The sequence below is a fragment of the Falco rusticolus genome, chromosome 3 (genome assembly GCF_015220075.1).
Source record: "Falco rusticolus isolate bFalRus1 chromosome 3, bFalRus1.pri, whole genome shotgun sequence".
Taxonomy (NCBI): Eukaryota; Metazoa; Chordata; class Aves; order Falconiformes; family Falconidae; genus Falco; species Falco rusticolus.
In genome coordinates, this window is record NC_051189.1 from 13,614,885 (window position 1) to 13,634,499 (window position 19,615).

Here is a 19,615-nt window from a genome sequence, read left to right on the forward strand (position 1 = left end):
TGATCCTTTGTCAGCTTATCCCCTCTCTGTACCAATTGCAGTTTAAACTCATCTTCCTTAGATCTCAAGTGCCTTGGATAATTGACAGCTGAAACAAGGTTTCAGGTTGTGAAAGAGTTCTGACTTGCCTAGGATCATCTTGGTGCTCCGTATCTGGGAGACCGGGAATATGGAATTTTTTGTATGACACACTGTAGGCTTCCACCATGTATTACTGCCTTTTTGCTTTGCAGATGTCCCCAGGAATTATTGCAAACCCTTTTGCTGCTGGTATTGGGCGCAAGAATAGCCTGGAAAGTATCTCTTCCATTGATCGGGATTTAAGCCCTGAAGAACTGGAGATCCTACAGAAGGTGGGTATGCTGGGAGAATGTTATGGAGTGGAAAAAGTTTCTGAAAATCTCTTGTGTCTCCCTTGGTGCATGGAATCTGCAGAATTATGGGTAGTGGACTTCCTTTTTATGGGATCAGCAGGTCCCAGCACTTTTATCAGGAGTGCGCTAGGATGGGACTGTGAAATCTTCATGAGGTTACAGGTGCTCCGAGTGGGGAGAGAGCACTGAGTGAAGTGGCTCTAACTTTGGTCTCTCCTAGGAGATGGAAATGGTGAGAGAAGCAACTCAGTGGGAAAGAGAAGAAATGGAGAAAGTGGTGAGAGATTTTTCATGTAGCAGAATCTGTTCTTGACAGTGGTTCTGCCAAGCCTGTGAGCCTTAAGGAGAATGCCACAAATTATCTCTACCCAGCTGTTAATGCCATGGGGGGCTTTGGGCCTTCTCTCTTCATAGCACACCATTCAGTGATGCTAGCTGCTTTTTGGCTTTGCCATACCTTCCTATGTACCTTTTTGGTGGTACTCTTCTGTTATTTACAGAGTTCGTCTTTCTCTTACCTGCTGGTACCTCCTGGCCAAGCTGAAACTTTGAGAAAAATGGCTTATTACCTTGAAAGTCCCACATTTAATCAGTTCTCTCTATAGAGCACTCCATGACCTGACAGAGCTTTTATGAGCAAAGATGAGAACACACTGCTCAGAGCTGCCCTGAATTGAAGAAGTGGCAATGTTCATCAATTGCAAGTTTGTGCTCCTCAGTTCAGATGATGTTTTTCCTGATGCGGTATAAGAACTTAGTATTTCTGCCCACTGTTTCAGCCTTTCACAGAAAAAGATTAGCAGAGTCGAGCCCCTCGAGGACTTGGGTTTTCTAGTTGTCCCACTTAAAACTGTAATTTATGCAGTCAAACTCTTTCGGAAGATGAGGGAAAACAGAATTCTTCAGTATTGTCAGTTAGGAGTCTGCTCTCCTGGCAGATAACTACTATGTGCACATTTTGAGGGTGTTTCTTCAGGTTTCCAATTTAGATATACCTAATATTTCTCTAGGTTCTTTCTGTAGTTGGAAACACAGCTTTTTTTTTACATTTGCTACCCCACAAGAGTGTTAGATGTGTTGGCAATTCTGGATGGAGGTGATCTTTATAATTTAGTTAACGCTTGAGATTTTGCTTGTTTTGGGAAAAACAATTAAGGTTTTAGATGGGCAGTGAACAAGAAGATGGCTGTATGACCTTTAAGGCATGCGATGGGAGGGAGGGGAGAGGGAGAAGACCAGCATGGCTGAACAGAGTGATTTGACTGGGACTCAGGGGAAAAAGAAGAATTTACCACCTTTGGAAGAGCCTCTGGAGGACTATAAGGATGTCGCAAATTTATGCAGGGCGAAGATTAGAGAGGCGAAAGCCCAGCTAGAACTCCGGCTGCCCACTGCTGTAAAAGATAACAAAAAAATGTTTTTACAAATGTTTTTACAAATGCATTAGGAACAAAAGGAGGGCCAAGGAGAATCTCCATCTTTTATTGGATGCAGCAGGGAACATTGCCACCAAGGATGAGGAAAAGGCTGAGGTACTTCATGCTTTCTTTGCGTCAGTCTTTAATAGGAAGACCAGCTTCTTTCTGGGTACTCAGCCCCCTGAGCTGGAGAACAGGGACAAGGAGGAGAAGAATGAAGTCCCCACAGTCCAGTAGGAAACAGTGACCTGCAGCTCCACTTAGACACGCACAAATCTATGCAGCCGGATAGGATCTGCCCAAGGGCACTGAGGGAGCTGGCAGAGGAGCTTGCCCAGCCGCTCTCCATCATTTAGCAGCAGTCCTGGCAAACTGGAGAGGTCCCAGAACACTGGAGGTTAGCCAGTGTGGTGCCCATCTACAAAAAGGGCTGGAAGGAGATCGGGGGAACTGCAGGCCTGTCAGCCTGACCTCGGTGCTGGGGAAGGCTATGGAGCAGATTATCTTGAGGGCCATCACGCATCATGTACAGAACAACCAGGGGACCAGGCCCAGCCAGCATGGGGTTATGAAAGGCAGGGCCTGCTTGACTGACCTCATCTCCCTCTATGACAAGGTGACCCGCTTAGTGGATGAGGGAAAGGCTGTGGATGTTGTCCACCTAGACTTCAGTAAAGCCTTTGACACCATCTCCCACAGCATCTCCTGGAGAAACTGGCTGCTCGTGGCTGGGCCAGGTGTGCTCTGCACTGGGTTAGAAGCTGGCTGGGTGGCCAGGCCCAGAGGTGGTGGGGAATGGAGTGACATCCCGCTGGCGGCTGGTCACACGTGGCGTTCCCCAGGGCTCCGTGCTGGGGCCGGTTCTGTTCAGTATCTTTTATCGATGATCTGGACAAGGGGATCGAGTGCACCCTCAGGCAGTTTGCAGATGACACCAAGCTGGGTGGGAGCACTGATGTGCTGGAGGGCAGGAAGGCTCTACAGAAGGATCTGGGCAGGTCGGACCGATGGGTTGAGGCCAGCTGTATGAGGTTCAACCGGGCTAAATGCCGAGTCCTGCCCGTGGGTCACAGCAGCCCCAGGCAGCGCTACAGGCTGTGAGAAGAGTGGCTGGGAAGCTGGACAGTGGGAAAGGGCCTGGGGGGGCTGGTCTGTGGCCAGCTGAATATAGCCAGCAGTGTGCCCAGGCGGCCAACAGCATCCTGGCTTGTATCAGAAATAGCGTGGCCAGCAGGACTAGGGAAGCAGTTGTCCCCCTCACTCAGCACTGGTGAGGCCACACCTAGAATCCTGGGTTCAGTTTTAGACCCCTCAGTGCAAGTCAGACATTGAGGTGCTGGAGTGTGTTCAGAGATGGGCAACAGAGCTGGGGAAGGGGCTGGAGCACAGGTCCTAAGAGGAGCAGCTAAGGGAACTGGGGGTGCTCAGCCTGGAGAGGCGGCGGCTCAGGGGAGACCTTATCGCTCCCTACAACAACCTGCAGGAAGGTTGTAGCGAGGTGGGGTTGGTCTCTTCTTCCCAAGTAACAAGCAATAGGACAAGAGGCAATGGCCTCCAGTTGCGCCAGGGGAGGTTTAGATTGGATTTCAAGAAAAATTTCTTCACCAAAAGGGTTGTCAAGCACTGGAACAGGCTGCCCGGGGAGGTGGTTGAGTCATCATCCGAGGAGCTATTTAAAAGATGAGTAGATAGGGCACTTGGAGACATGGTTCAGTGTTGGACTGTGCAGTGCTGGGTTAATGGTTGGACTTGATCTGAAAGGTCTTTTCCAACCTAAATGACTCTATGATACATGTACTCACTAAACATACATATATTATATAATCCTACTCTGCCTTCTGTCACTGATTGCAGCGGGCTATGCAGAACATGATTCTATGAAACACTGGGGTGGAGAGACGAAAGGGGTTTGATGTGTTGCACACTCCCTTTGGAAGCTTTGCTTTAGCTTTGCTGGCCTACAGCTTAGGTTGATACTTGCATGTGCAGGAAAAAAGGCAAGGAATTTCTGTCCTAAGTATCTCAAGGTGTTCTGATACTGTTTGAGATCTACAATTAGATGGAAATTCTTGCAGTGGAATGACCTTCAGAATAATTTTCAACCTGGTCTAGTGGAAGGTGTCCCTGCTCATTGCAGGGGCGTTGAACTAAATGACCGTTCAAGGTTCCTTCTAACCCAAACTATTCTATTCCTGTGAACAATTCAAGTAGGAATGGACCTCTACAGGTCGCTTGGTTCAGCTCATAGGAGAGCCAATTTAGATCAGATTTAGTTTTTTTCTATAAAATGTCTTGTTCCTTGCCTAGGAAAGAACTGAAAGTGGTTTGTTGTGGTTTCAGGAAACCTGATTTGGTGGTGTTACTGTTACAGCAAAGGGTATTCCTACTGCTTTTGTATTGGTAGTGTATGAATGTGGATAGTCTCTGGAGTTCAGGTACTGTGAGTCATCATCAGCATTTCTAACACCTGGATAAACCAAGAACAAGTAATTGTAGAATCATAGAATGGTTTGTGTTGGAAGGGGCTGTGAAAGATCATCTCATTCCAACCTCCTGCCATGGGCAGGGACACCTCCCACCAGACCAGGCTGCTCCCAGCCCCATCCAGCCTGGCCTTGAGCACTGCCAGGGATGGGACACCCACAGCTGCTCTGGGCAACCTGTTCTGGTGTCTCACCACCCTCACAGTAAAGAAGTTCTTTGTGATATCTAATCTAAACCTATCCTCTTTCAGCTTAAAAACATCACCCCTTGTCCTATCACTGCATGCCTTCATATAAAGTCCCTCTCCAGCTTTCTTGTAGCCCCCCTTTAGGTACTGGGAGGTGCTGTAAGGTCCCTCAAGCCTTCTCTTCTCCAGGCTGAACAACCCCAACTCTCTCAGCCTGTCCCCATAGGAGAGGTGCTCCAGCTCCCTGAACTTCTTCGTGGCCTCCTGTGGATTTGCTCCAACAGGTCCATGTCAGTCTTATGCTGGGGGCCACAGAGCTGGATGCAGCGCTCCAGGTGGGGTCTCACCAGAGCAGAGTAGAGGGAGAGGATCACCTTCCTCGACTTGCTGGCCCTCAAACCATGCTGCTCTGTCTAAGCAGATTGCATTAGTTCAGTCTTAGGTAGATAAAGCCTTTTCTAAAATTGATGCTGAGATTATTTAAAAATACCCCAGAGACTTTGTCAAAAAAAAAAACACCAAAAAAAAAAAAACCAACAGAAAAACCTTTATGATTGTTGATTTAGTCTTGGCCATATCTCATTTTAAAAAGTGCTGATGGTATTATGGTAGCTTTTTAGGAAAACTTCAACTTGAAATTTCATTAAAACAGTTAATTTAAAAGAAGAAAACTAAGCAATAACTAGTCATTCAGCCATCAGCAACATTTCAAAACAAAGGTGGGTACATTCTAACAAATGTCATTAGTCTTCCTGGAGGCTGAACAATACACAGTAATTGTGGTTCGTCTTTCTTGGATGTTTTACATATGACAGATTTTTTTAAATCAATGTTCTGAGGTTGCAGTGATGTGTATTTAAGGACTTCTAAGGTCTTTATTTCTATACATTGCCCTCTGTCTCACTATAGTGTGGCTTAGTATAATTACAATGTTGTCTGTCCCAACCTCTGAAGAGCCAAGAACTCTGCCTGTAGCCTGGTGATAAGCAGAGACCAAGACTCCCCTCCAGAATTGCCTGTGCCTTTGAAAGTTCTCACATTTTTTGATGCCAGTTTGTTGGGCTACTAGGAGGAGGGTAGCAGTGGATACTACAGACTCCTGACTTACTGGGATTCCTGAGAGCCTGAGTCTCAAAAGCAAAGACATGTTTTTCTGCTGTTGCCTTTCAGTGTGACCTTGAAACTGGGTTTCTGTTTCTAATACTGGTTTTGATGATTAATTTTACACTAGTGATGGAGCCGGCACTCTGTGGTAGCCACTGTGATGCTGTAGAAAGTTGCCACCTCAGTGCCAGAGCCTTCAGTGTTTCATGTTCAGTTTTGCACAAGAGTGATAGAGATCAAACGTGTCTCATTACAGTAAAGTTGTGAACTGAAGAAATGGGAAGAATTTTGGCTTTGCTATACTCGCCCATTAGTCCTGTAGAGGTTTTCATATACCACTGTTGCAGTCACTGCATACATCTTTCAAGTTCAGTTCTTTGTTAATTCAGTTTCCCATAGAAATATCAGTAACTGCAAATCTCCATGGGCTGTTCCATGGTGCATTTTCTTTGTCTCAACTCCGTAGCTGTAGTTATTTTTCTAGTCTTAATTCAGAGGTTCCCCAGGCTCCCCAGATGTTGTCAGAAATGAACTTTGAACATTCCACACCTCCATCTGGGCTGGCTGGTGCTCTTGTCTCTTCAGTTTGAGACCTCAGGGAAGGATCATGTACAAGATTAGTGTCAGCTTGAACACTCACCTTACAGATAACACTTAAGCATAACCAGATTCAGAATAGACTTTAGCTTAAATATCCCTAAATATCTCTTTGGGTCTTGAGATCCTCCAGAGCATTAAGTGTCTTCTCATGTTGCTCATTATTGTCTGGAGATAGGGGTGTGTGATGTGGGACATTGATTTTTTTGCTAGTGGTAATGCGCAGAAGCTTTGGAAGAGAAAGGACCTAGGTGCTTATCAGAACTTTGAGTTAGCTCCCTCTGTATTTCTCAGATGCCTTCCACCTCCCATCCTTCCAGCCTTGGGACTACTGGACCATCTGGTTGCTGCTGTTTGGGAGGAGCAGTCAGGAGGGTTGCAACGTGCAATAGAACAAAAGAATGATGCTGCTTTTGTCCAGAGCCCTCACTCTGCAGCATAGGTGCTGTGCAAAAAGTCACAAAAGTACAAATGCACAGAAATCATTCTTTTAAGACAAGTAACATGTTATTACCTTCCTCTTGCAGCTTGGAAGCAAGCCCATAGCTGGGGCTTGTGAGATTAGTCACTGGTCAACTCTTACAACATTCCTGTGCTGTGCTGAATGACTGAGAGCTGACCTGCTGATTTTAAGCCCTGCCTTATGCTTGTACAGTTTCTGTCTTGATATATAGTCTTTTGGCTGCGACGCTGTTAACAAGCATGTGATTTTTTTAGGTCTTTTTCCTTAGTGACAGCTAGGCCTGGGCTCTGTAGATATGTTTTTCCATTCCCTTCCAGCCTCTCCAGCCTGTCCTCTGTCAAGATGTCTCTTCTAGCAATAAGCAATCTTTTGCCTTCCCTTGGTGATGGTGTAGCTTGTGCTTGGTGGGGGCTTGAGCTTCCTTCGCTTTTCCCTAGGATTGACCCTGCTGAGGATCTTAGAGACGTCTGCTCTCTTCCCCTCGTGTCGTGGCACCCTGTCTTGTGTTGTACAGGGTGTCTATTCCCATCTGTTTGCTGGCCATAATTGAGGTTATGCAGAATTCCAGCTCCTCTTTCTCCAGGCCCAACGTATGTGCTGGGTTTCTGCTTGCTCTGTCCTGGTGCCAACCCTGTTCGTGCTCCTTTGTCCCCCCTCTGGAGTTACTGCCCAGCATGGTGCTGACCTCTTTCCCTCTCTCTTTGCCTGTGCTACTTGGATGCTGCTCTGACTCTGTCCTGTCTCATGGAAGGAGTGGATGCGTAGGGAGCGGGAGGCAGCCACACAGCAACTTGAGGAGGAGGCAGAGGTGAGGAGCATGGTGGGAGGGTTGGAGAGTCACAGAAAAGGGATGCAACTGGACTTGAAGGCCGGAGAAATTGCTAGAAGTGCACATTCCCCATAACTTACGTTCTCCACCCCCACCCTCTGCACCCCCACCCCCACCCCCCAAAAAAAGAAAAAAGACTTGGGTATAGGAGAAGATACCAGAAATTAAGAAATCTGTAATGTGATTGAGGAAGGAATGGTGGAAAACAGTGGCTAGAATTAGAAAGGCAGACAGAAACACAAATGCAAAGCGAAATCAAATGAAATTATACAATGAGTGTGAGTTAAGGTTGAGAAAAGATACCGTAGAGGAATTGTACGTTTGCACTGCCAGATGTCTCCAAATTCAGACTGGAAGCCTTTCTGGATGCTATTTGGACAAAACTGGTATGTATGTCATGTTCTCCGCCCCCCCTACAAGGGAGTGGACATGTACAGGTGGGGGCAGGAGGAGTGGTGGGGATCTGTGCACTAGTGGGTGACCAAGGGCCCAGAGCAACGTGTTCCCTGCAGGATTTCTCAGGCCCGCCCTCTGTCATGGATCCCCATGGTTGCGTTTGGAACAATTCCAGGTTCATTTTCAGGCAGTGGGGAACTTTCAGCAGTTTGGAGATAAGGCCTTGCTTATTACTAGGGGTGGTGTCCTTTTAATTGCTCTTTCTAGTTGATTTAGTTGACTGCGGGCCTGATCTCTTCCTGGTGTTTGTGTTTTTTTGCTCTTCCCCTTGCCCCTCTCCAGAATATCACCAGTGAGCCTTTGAGACTGGACTATCGGACCCTGGCTGCTTTGCCCAGCAGTGGCTTACAGAGAGTCAATCGCACTGTAAGTGAGGGGCTGTTGAGGTGTGGGTCCATGCGTGGGGGAAGCCGTGGTTCTGTCACTGCCCTCTCCTTGTGCCCTGGTGTGAGAGATGACAGTGCTCTCTGCAGAGGAAAACTGGGAAGCAGAACTGTGGTAGCCTTTGACACTGGAACAGGAGGTAGCCACAAAAGAAAGATTAGAGTATGGAAATAAGGAGAGCAGAAAGCCAGGTCGCTTTCCATTTTGGAAAGGGAGGCAGCCTGCATAATTGCCAAGGCACAGGAGCGTCTTGAACAAGGCAGAAAGAACAGCCCAGCAGGAAAGAAGGGTACAGTGAATTTGTCATGGAAGGAAGCAACTCCTGAAAGCTGCAGAGGAGGGAGGGGAAAGTCCTTCCTGGCACAGAAGATGACAATGTTGCGTGCACAGCTAAGTTGTAAATTCATTGTGGAATGGTGTTTGGAGAGGAGGAGGGATGCAGCGTGCTGATACCAAAAGTATTGACAGAAAGTCAAGATCCAGCTAGGACTGCAAAAGTCGAAGTGGCAGTGATTACATATCATGACTTAGCCCTGATAAGGGATTCTCCTGCCCGTGACCTGCATTTCAGTCCCTGATAAGTAGTGGCAGCTCAGCCAAGAGAAAATCCAGGTTTCACAAACTTCACAGATTACAAAGTCTCTCCTGTGTTGTTTAAAATCTCACCTCACCTCTCCATCTTTGCTTCCTTTGTTCGTGTTTTATCTTCCTTGCATCGTACCTGTTCCACCGCGTTTCTGCCTGCTCCTTCACACACATCTTCAGTCTTCACCTCCATTCCTTTCCTACTTTTGCAGCAAGACGACTCTGTGCTGTCATCATCAGATTCTGCATTCCCATTCTGTCTTTTCAGAATCATCTCTTTTACCTTTACTGCTTCCACTTCATTCCATCCAGACAGGTCTCCTCTTCTATTAATCTGTCCTCTTGTTGACTTCAGGTCCTCTTGCTTTTCCGCTTTCATGCTGATCAAAGCCCTGCTTTGTCCCCAGCTTTGTCTCGTTTTGTTCCTCCCCATACTCCTCAGCTTTTGGCTTTTCTCTCCTGGCTATTCACACAGAAAAGTGTTACCAGGAAAAGATTTAACGTATTTTTAGCCTGTCTTAGCGTAACTTAGTAGATGGAAACAGGGGGAGAGCCAGCCCCATGCAAGCAGCTGCCTCTTTGCTGAACAGCCCTAGTGTCGTCCAGAGCAGAGCAGCATTTGAGAACTTGTGCCTTAGCAGCCCGTGTCAGCCCAGGAACGCCTGGCACTGGAATGTGGGGCTGAACACGCTGGAATGCTGGGGTGTATGGGCAGCATCTATAAATGTCCCATTTCAGGGGAAGGGCCAATTGGTGCCCATGTTTATCTTTTTCCAGCTGTCATTTGCCCAGCCCTGTCTTAGCTGTGTTTGAAAACGTGTGTCTGCCTAGATCATGAGTACAGGGAGATACGGGCTTCAAGGACAGCAGGGTTCTGGTGTTCCCTCAGGAGCTGCACCTAGCCTGTTTGGTGGCTGCCTGGAAGACTCACACACAGATCGGTCCAGCCAGCAGAAAAGCACGCAGTTCAATTAACAGATTATTAATTCAGATCTCCAGACACTCTTGAGTGGATTAAGATGACTAATGCTATTGCCCAGTTCCTGTATTATTTTTTTTTTCTTTCTTTCCTGTCTCTAGGCCAGCTTGCTCATTACATACATTCTCCTTTAAACAGTGTCTACATATCTTTTGCTGCCATATAGTTCCCTGCAAGGGAGTTGTAAGGCCTGCCTGCTGTTCTTCACACTGTTGAGCAGGAGGACGTGCAGACCTCTTGTCACGACTGCTGTAGATTGTGGGTGGAATTTGTCATGAGGATTCCCCAAGAATTGCCCCTAAAGAAGGGGGCAGATGGTTGTCTGTCTTGGATTAATCTGTATTGCTGCACATTGGTCCTTTTGCGAGCAAGATTTAACAGAGGCTTACTGAGATGCAAGCTGGTTTTATTTGTATACTTTTAAAACCCCAACTGAAAAATTCTGGTTGAAAGCTGCACGAGAACACTCATCTCAGTGATGCCCTCTGGCTATGCTGGCTTCCCAGTACCTTGATGTCTGCAGAGTTCCCAGTGCGCTGCCATGTCTGGATACTGCCATCACAGTAATAAAAGAGCTATTATAGTCTGTCTTCTGCATAGCACAGGCTTGAAAACCATCCCCATGAATGACTGCATCTAGCCACAGCAAAACATTTCCAATCCAGTGTTGCCTTCTAGACTATAAGAAGTGAAGATTTTACATCTGTCATTAGCATGTCACCATGGTTAATTAGTTAACAATCTGTACTTTCTAGTCTGAATCTGTTTCTCATCAATTTCTTGCCCTTGATTCTTTCTCTGTTCTTGTTCATTAGATTTAAAATTAGATTTGTTTCAGTGTCTGGGGCAAAGTGATGGATCAGAACTGCAAATGCATTTCTTCTGTATTTGCCTTGGAGGATGCAGGGTAAAACATGATTGTCCTCTCTGCTAGACCGGGGAGTGACGGAGGCAAGGCTGGGAGAAGCACACTGCATTGCCAAAATCTTCGCTTGCCCAAAATAGTAATTGTTGCTTGTCTGATAAAAATAGCCCACTGTGAAGTAGAGGGAGCGAGGCATCCTGCACTGGAATATACACTGCTGCAGCAGAAGCACTGGAGATTAAAGCATGGGGGAGATGAAGCTAAGTTCCAGTCATGTCCATGAACAAAATAGGGATTGAGGCTCCCTGTGGACTATCAGACTTCATGTAGTCTTGGTGGGATGCCCATCTCTACAGTACCCTAAAAGTGTTGTTTAATTTTTCCCTTTCTGCAAAGCAAGGTAGGCCTTGGTGGTGGGATTCACCTGGAACCTGGCTTGGTCAGTGTTCGTGCTCTTCTGCATGACAAGGGAAAGTGGCCGTGGTGTTGAAGGGGCCTGGCTGTAGGGTGGACAAACCCACTCTGCAGTGGTGGATCGCTGGTAGCAGTTTAATTACAGCATCCCCAATGAACAAACAGTGTTCATGAAAGTTCTTTTTGCCTGGCATAACTTTATGTGCACTAGAGCTTTTGCTAGTGTAGTTTATGGCACTCAAGGAAAAGAAGGTTGGAATTTGTGGTGTGTGGGGTTTTTTTACGCTGGGGATTTTTGGTAGGGTTTTTTTACGTTGGAAAGTCAAATAGCTACAATAGCAAAATTTCCAAGGGTAGCACAGGCTTCGCTGTCTGAGGAAATACGATATGGGCCAGGGCTCTGCCAGCCACTGCTTTAGGTTAGGCTGGGGTTGAGGGGTTAGGGGAGGGCCTCAGAAATTCCTGAGCCTCTCAGCTGCCATTGTAGTCACCAGCCCACCCAGCCCTTGAGAGCTATTTTTGTGAATGCTGCCATGACACAGGAGTTGGAGAATGTGCTCTGAGCAGAAGAGGTCTTTCTGCTCCCTGGCAGGCACTTGGATAGAAGGAGATTTGATCATTGCTCTCTGATTATCTCTGCTTCCCTGAAGAAGGCTTTGGCCGGGGTAACAAACTCTATTTTTTAGTATTAGAAGAGGAAAGGTCAGTGCTTCATTTTGGATGGGTGCAGTTGAGCCTAGGCAGAACTGGAGCCCTGTTTCAGTCCTGCGTTCAGTAAGAGTGCACAGAGGGATCTGTGCTCTGTTAGCTGTTATTTAGCTCCCTGTTACTTCTTGGTGTGTATTTTGATGAAGTGGGGCCGTAAAGCATCTTTGTCTGTGCAGGTGTGATGGGAAGGCAGGGGGTAGAAGATATGGTGATAACTGTGTAACTGTATGGAAATGGATTGGAGCGAGGGGAGAGGTGTTACGGGGCGTGACATGACAGTGCTGGAACTAGTTGAAAGCATGCTGGGGTGAGACAGTTGGTGTTTGGCTGTGTGGTGGTGGAGTTGAGTTGAGGATGTGCTGCAGTGAGATGGGAGAGGATGTGTGCTCACGCGGGTTTGGGCAGTCAGTGTTGCTAGAGAGCAGCAGTGTTAGTGGTGAGCTGCTGGAGTGCAGGCTGGAATGTGTATGAGAGCTGGCAAAGTGCAGGGAGCACGGTTGTGCCTGTCAGCTACTTGGTGGATGTGGTGCATGCTGACAGCAAGGTCCTCTCTTGGAACTAGTATTCAGGATCGCAAGATAGGTGGTAGAGTAGAAGAGAGGGAAGGGATGGTGGTGTGGGCGTTAGTAGTGGAATTCTTCTTTCCCCTGTCCTTCAGCATCAGCAGCTGCTCTGTGTTTTCTCCTTCCTCTCCTTTACTCCATTCTCCTTATTTCTTTCTGATCCTTTTGTTTTCCTCTCAGCTTGTTCAGTATAATAAGGCCAGCTCCAGAACGGAGGGCGACTGCGCTATGCTGTCCCTGCCAGTGGCGCAGGACAGCCGGGATCCATACCCAGAAACAGCTGCAGGCCTGACCATCGGAAGCGTGGCCAGCCTTCCTCGGGATCCCGCACCACCTGACAAGTGCACGAGCGGGGCAGAACAGCCCCAGCTAGACAAGCAGGATCCCACGGGTTGCCCCTTGTCCCGGGACCAGATGCCAAAGACGCCAGAGCAAGAGTGTCTGATCGACTCTCAGCCGATCCTCTTCAGTGAGAACCCCTTTGTGGTGGCTAACCGCAGGGGGAAGGCAGCAGGCAAGGCTTGCCTGGGGGGCCCGCCCCTGGGCTATGGCAGGGGGGGAGTGCTGAAGACCAACCTTTACTCCAAGGCAAGCGGTCCCACGGCATGCTGTGTGTGGCATGCAATCACGCAGTGAAGGCCACCTGCCTTCTACTAAACCTCCGCGCATGCACCGGACCCCAGATGCCGGCCAGCACGAGGCCTGTGCGGCGGGGGCTGGTCCCACCTAACACATGTGCTTCTCCAGCGTTGCGTGCGGAGGCTGTCAGTCGCTGACAGTCGGTGAATTGTCTTCCAGCCACTAATGCACCCCAGCCATTGCCGAGTGTGCATGCTGCTGAGCCCCTCTTTGAGGGGAGGCAGTGACGTCAGGCCCGACTTTCCTGGTGTCTCTCTGGGTGGGCAAGAGCCAGGCTAGGAGCAGCCGTGTTCCCTGTCCGCTGTGGTCGTGAGCGGGGAGCTGACGGGGCTTGTAGGAGAGCGGCAGCGGTGTCACGCTTCTCTGGGCCTCAACAAACAGCTGCTTTTAGACTTCGGAAAACCAAGAGGCGGTACAGCTGACGTAGTTCATCTACAGCCCAGGAGCATGCTGTTCTTTGAAGCGACACATTTCAGTATATCTAGACTTCCAGATTTCAAGGGAGAGCTTTGCTTTATGCTGTAGGAAATCTGTATTGAACTTTCTCACGGTCGCACAGGAAGCCTGTGGCAGAGCAAGGGCTGGACCCAAAAGCTGGGGTGATCGGCACCACACCGCTCTCCCCTTCCTCCTTTCTCAGCCTTTTGGGAGGTCTGAGAAGCAAAAGAGCTGCTAACAAACAGACACGCACACACACAGAGAAGAAAAAACCAACCAACAAACAAAAAAACACCCAGCTGTAGTTCTCTTAGATGTTTTTAGCCTAGTTCCTTGGTGAGAACTTTTTTTCTACAGATGTGTAGGCAGATAAAAGCATAAAGCAAGGCATGTAGTTGAATCTCTATAACCTCTCAGTATATTAAAAGTCAAAGGCTGGTTTGGATGTTACAGATAGCCAGCTTTAGAGTTCAAAAGATCAAAAAAGCGGCGGTCACAAAGCACTGACCCTTTTTGCAGGCAGACTTTATGCCAGATCAGCTAGCATCACTCCGGAGGCAGGTGTCACAGTTAGCTGGAGCTAATCTAATTCCACCTTGCTGTCAGAAGGGACCGGTTCCTCCCGCCTCTGCACGTTCTCCTGTGTGCTGACACCAGAACTGCAGCACTCATGTGTCAGCTGGGTTAGGGAGCTGAAGCCCCTGAAAAAGTGTGTTGTAGATCAGCTCCTTCCTTGGGGTTGGTGCATGTGCAGGCACACGAGGGGATTTGGATAGTCGTAGCTGGAAGCAAGGTAAGCAAGAGCACTCTTTGCAGCGTTTCCATCTTTAGGCATCTACAGTACTTTTTTAAACCGTGTTCCTTAATCCTGTGGACAGGCTGTAGGTAATTACTGGGGCTCTGCTCTCTGGTTCTGCCTGTTGGGGCTGGCTGTAGGCTGGCGCAGCCTGAGCGTTGGTGATGCTATTTTCCTGTGGAAGGGGCAAGAGCCCTGTCTTAACTCTGCTCTGGGCTACTCCTGAAGGTCTTACCGGTACAGCAACAGCCATGGATGTGGCTGGGGATGAAGCTTGTCTCCTTTTAGTTGGGAGTGGCTTTTTTTGCTTGGTGTCTGTACAACGGGAGATTTGCCTAGGCTGTCTTCCAGTCTGTTGAGGGCTAAAGAGAAGCTGGGGGGTGAACCGGGGAGGATTCCCAGGGATGTCTTACAGGGCAGAAGGCTTTAACCAGATTCAGTTGGCCTTGCAGGGCATTTGGACATGGTCTCCGTTCCAGTGTTTAATGTCGTTCCCTTGCTGTTTCTAGCACTTCTTGCAAGTTTCTGCCATGTGATGGCTCCTTTTGGGCCCAATGCTAACTCTGCTATCTCGCGGCAAGGTGGCCCATAGCTGGCCTCAGGCTGGGTGTTGGTGGTCTCCCTGGCCTCCTGGTCATATGGCTAAGGGAGGGGCATGGAAGTTGCTGCTGCACAGTAACTGTTTAGCTTTGTCTTCTCTCTTTCAGGCTCCTGCTGGCGAGTCTGGGACAGGAAATTCCAGGCGTGAAACGCCCTATTCTCCTAGTAATCAGCAGGTGAGACTGCCCCCCGGACAGGCAATACGGGAAAAGGCCGGGAGGCATGCGTCCAGGGCAAGCAGGCAGAAAGGCAGGGGAAGCTGGGTATGATTTCCATCCTTGAGTGTGATACCTTTGAGATGGAGGGGTATCCGTCACAGCAGGCAGCTAGAGAACTAGGGGAAGAAGTCTGCTCTTTCACAATGTCTCAGAGACCCGGGAGTATAATTAGCTAGTCATAAACTCAGTGGGAAGTTATTGCTCTGAGGGGTAACTTAATTTGTGGGGTAGTAAGCAGGGGAGTACCTAGGCTGACTGCAGAATGGTGGTTGTCTGTCTCTCTTGAGAATGGCCTCACCAGTGCTTTGTACATTTAATTCTGGCAATCGGTATGTCAGAAGAAATGGAAAATTCAGGATCTGGAGAATCATTTCGAGTCTGTAAACCCGTGCTACTCAGTCTCCCGAAGAGATCCCTAGTTCTGTTTGTGACACTGCCAGCGAGCCACATCAACTGTTTGGAAGAAAATCAAAGGATCCTGCAGCAGACAGTTATAGGTTAGCCTACCCTTAGGGAATGATTTTCTAAAGCTCTTCGGTTAGAGGCCAGCTTTCACCCTGAAAATGAGAAGTTTCTTTATTTGTTGTAACTTTTGATATTTTTTTTAATTATTTTTTTTGTCAGCATTACTTATTCTTACTAGCCGTTCTTATATCAAATCTCATCTTTTCTTTTAAATCTTGCTAAGGCTTTGATCTCAGTTTTCACCCTGTGGCAGTAGGTTTCACAAGGTAGTTGAGCCTTTTGAAGTTAAATACTCTTAAATGGATTTTTTAGATTTTCCCTTCATAGTCATTACATGTTATTGTTTTTTATATTAGCGTACTGGATTGAACTGAAAATTGTACTTTGTACTCCATCTTTAGTTGTTTTGTGTCTGTTGCATTCCTTTTGGAGTGGAACTGCTCTCCAACTATTTGGTCCCACTATGGCACTTACCTGATCTTTACCTGAGTCATTTCAGTTCTCTAAGCTGGACAAAAGCGGTCTGCTTTTTTGCTAGGTCAGTTCAGCTTAGTGAGATGAATTGCATCATCTTGGGGTGACGTGACATTTAACACAACTCAGGAGAAGGGCCGGGACCGTGTGGCTGGGAGCAGTGAGCAGGTCAGTGGAGTTGTAGTGAGCAACAGTTCACTCCATCTTCTGTTACTTCCTTGGCCTATCTTGCATCTCCCTCAGTTCTTAGATCCTTTGAAACTGAGTGACCACCACAGTAGGATTATAAGATACTATTAATTTCAGTGCTTCCTCTTCTAGCTGCATATGTTTGTTTATTTGCTTTTCTGACAGCAGTTGCATACTGATTGGAGGTTTATTTTGGGGTGTTTGTAAGTTTTCCTTTTTACCACAAGTGCGCGTTTTCTTTGAGATTTTTTTTTTTCTATCTAGAAGGAAGTGGTGTGGCGATGATACTCCTCATTCTACAGCAGAAGGAGATCTAGAGATAAATTTGCTCTGTCTGTATCCTCAGCTGTCAGTTGAAAAAGAAGCTCAAATCCCAAAGGGTGGCCATGTAGCTGCTCATAGAATGATTTAGGATGAAAGGTCTCATCTAAGACCATACTCAGAGGAGGTCCAATTAGATCAGGTTACTCAGGGCCATGTCTGGTGAAATTTGGAACACCTAGAGATGGAAAGTCTGCGTCTTTTCTAGGCGCCAGCTCCAATAATTGACTACTATCATTGTGAATTTTTTTTTTTTTTCCTCCAAACTTGTGTTTGGATAGAGTGTCCCCTGTTCCAGTTTGTCATAGGCAACTTTCATAGTACCCCAATGCTTTTGTTTATCAGTGTTCTGGCATTGGAGGCAAATGTCCTTGCCACTAGCTACCCTCTGGCTATAATGCCATCTGCTCTTCTAACTCGGGATGGGCTTGCTCAATGCTAAATTGTTTGTCTTCAGAGTCTACTGGTTTGTCATTATCCAGCTCCTGTGGCAACAGTGACCTCTTTGTCTTCTCAAGCAGTCATCGACCTGACAGTGGGAACTTTCCAGGTGAAACCGTTCACTCTCTCCTGTGTAGGCTCTGAGAAGAATAAACAAGGTCTCACTAATGCATTTTATGGAGTTAAGAGCACCCCAGAAGCATTTTTGAAGATGCATCTGTTTGCCTTTCCAATTTTAAGTTGAATGTCTCAAATTCCCAGTTACGTAGACTTGCTGTAATTTGTAGTCTGTTCTGTCACTTCAGGTTTTTTGTGTCATGAATTCTCTGTAGCTTCAGCAATGTATTGAATAATCTATACAGCTTTTTCTTGGTTTTCTCTGTTATCTCTCTGTTCGGAGATGCATATGCCATGAGAGATCCTATTAATTTCTTGAAGCATTTGTAGCCAATTTCATGACTTTGTCCTTTATTTTAGTCTTTTAAGGCCTTCAGCAGGTTTGCTCGCTGCTTTCAGTTCTGAGATCTAGTCTGTGTGTCAATTTTGATAACCTTTTCCTTACTTGGTCTGTGGCTGTTATGAATTAGTGACTCTGGCAGTTGTTCTTGAAGATGCCTTGGTGCCGCAATGCTGAGCGTCTTGCTAGTGGCGTTCTCAACCCTGCATTCTGTACCTGAGCTTTCTGTCATATTTACATGATTTAATACTTTCTGGATTAGAGCCTTCCACATCAGTCTCCTGCGTGTCAGGTAAGGTTGTATCTGGTAGATTTAGTTCTCTCTGGACAGTGAATGTTATACAAAATGGAACAGATCCAACACGTAATACTGGAGGACACAATCGCTAGCCTTGTGGCTTGTACATTTTCTAGGAGTTCAGGAGACTTGACCTCCAGGTTGTTGCTCCACATTAGAGGTTCCAGAGAATTGTGTATCTTAATTCTCTGCCACCATCTATTTTAAATGTAAATTCTTTGCTTTTGACATCTTGTAGTCCAGCCAGAATGTATAGCCTTATTTCAGAGCTCTCAGAGAATTACTGGGCAAAGCTGAATCCTTTGTCCTGAGGCTGACGTCGCGATGGTCTTGCCTGGCCTTGACTTCTGCAAGCTTCTGATGGGGGAGGAAGCAGGCAGGGGGAGGATGGAGGTTTGTGGTGGATCAGTCTGTGCGTGCCAAGGAGGGCAGAGGGGCTTTCTCCACAGCAGAGAGCAGGGAGCTGTGTGGGGACACTGACAGCTCTGGGTAGCTAGTCTCTGTGCTGGGAAAGGTGCTTGTCTCAGCCTGTCACGCAGAAAACCCAGTCTCTTCGTTTTCTCTCCCATTCTCTCCCCTGATGATCCTCCCTGGCATTACCCCTCTCCAGACGCCTGCAGCCCCTCGGCCTGCTCACCTGTCAGGCAGGGAGACCCGCTTTGTAAGTGCCCCTTGGTGTGCAGTGTGCGCTGCTGCTCCATGCTGCTCTCACCCAGCACCGCTGCTCCTCGTCCCTTCCTCCAGCTCTGCCTTCCCCAGTTCTTGGGCTTGGTGTGCACTGAGGGCTTGCTGCAGAGAGCAGCACCCAGGACGGCCAGGCCAAGGCATGAGAGGCTGTTGTTCCCCGCTAGCCACTGCTGAGAAGGCATCTGTGAACGCTTCCTGGCAGAGAGGCTGTGGTGCTGATGGCTTTGCTCAGGCTCAGTAGCAAGCGCAGAGGGCAGGGGATGTAAACAAGGGCCAGGACCAGCTGAGCTGGAGCAGAGAGGGGGAGGATGGGGGGTCCGTGCGCAGAGGTGTGCAGGGGGAGTGGTGAGTGCCTTCTCACACAGCAGAGGAGCTGGGAGAAGCTCTCGCGGGTGGGCTCTGGACTGCTCCCCACATGCAGAAAGTATGGCAGGGCTTAGTGTGGGACTTGGGGCCTTTTGCTCATTACAGGGCGGGCAGCGGGGCAGGGGAGGAGTTGAGTTTTGTGTTCATTCTTTTGTGGAGCAGGGTAAACTAAAGGCTTCCTGTATGGACTCCAGATTTACACCTGTGTTTCTGTTTTCAGGCTTCCATTAACTTCATTACATCACAGGATGACAGCAAATCAGTAAGTACATCCACCGTGAGACCTTATTGTAGTGTCCCTATGCAGTCTCCAGCGCATAGAGCTTGCCTCTTCTGTGTGTGCTCACTTCCAGCCCTGCAAGCCTCACTGCTGGCTCTTATTCTGTCTTCTTCGGTCCTCCACTTATACCTGAAGTTTGTACAAATGCACTGTCTTAAAAATTGTCAGTTTGAAAACTTGATGCAAGTGTTTTTGCGGGTTTTATTCCTGTTTACCCTTACAACTTTCACTTGTGCAGTTCTTGCTGGCTTACTCAATTCCTGCTTCTACTCTTTTTAGTATTAGATGTTCACTTTCACCCAGCATCTAGCAGTGATGACATATAGGTCAAATCTCCGACTCTTGTCTCTGCTCTTCTATCTGCATTTCTAACTGGAGCCCTAGCTGGCTCTCAGTTCATTTTCATCCCCAGCTTTTGCCAATACCCATTCCTGGCTGATGTTTTGCTACTGTGTCTTCTGTTCATGATGCTTATGTTCTCCAAGCTTTGACATACTCATGCCATACCCCTCTGACCCTTGCAGTTGCTACTTGTA

The 19,615-nt window shown here is 47.7% G+C and overlaps 1 protein-coding gene across 28 annotated transcripts in view; it reads left to right on the plus strand.

Annotated features, from left to right (window-relative positions):
* SCRIB (scribble planar cell polarity protein) overlaps positions 1 to 19,615 on the plus strand; it is a 116,560-nt gene that overhangs the window by 68,695 nt on the left and 28,250 nt on the right. For 10 of the 28 annotated variants that reach the window (XM_037378767.1, XM_037378768.1, XM_037378780.1 and 7 more), the window contains 7 exons: positions 234 to 353; positions 595 to 651; positions 7,379 to 7,435; positions 8,195 to 8,278; positions 14,991 to 15,059; positions 18,357 to 18,407; positions 19,020 to 19,061. In XM_037378767.1, coding sequence (XP_037234664.1) covers positions 234 to 353; positions 595 to 651; positions 7,379 to 7,435; positions 8,195 to 8,278; positions 14,991 to 15,059; positions 18,357 to 18,407; positions 19,020 to 19,061 — 480 coding nt within the window. Of the gene's footprint in view, positions 1 to 233; positions 354 to 594; positions 652 to 7,378; positions 7,436 to 8,194; positions 8,279 to 12,590; positions 12,999 to 14,990; positions 15,060 to 18,356; positions 18,408 to 19,019; positions 19,062 to 19,615 lie in introns of all 28 variants that reach the window. The other 18 variants (XM_037378784.1, XM_037378770.1, XM_037378771.1 and 15 more) reach the window with 12 other exon arrangements.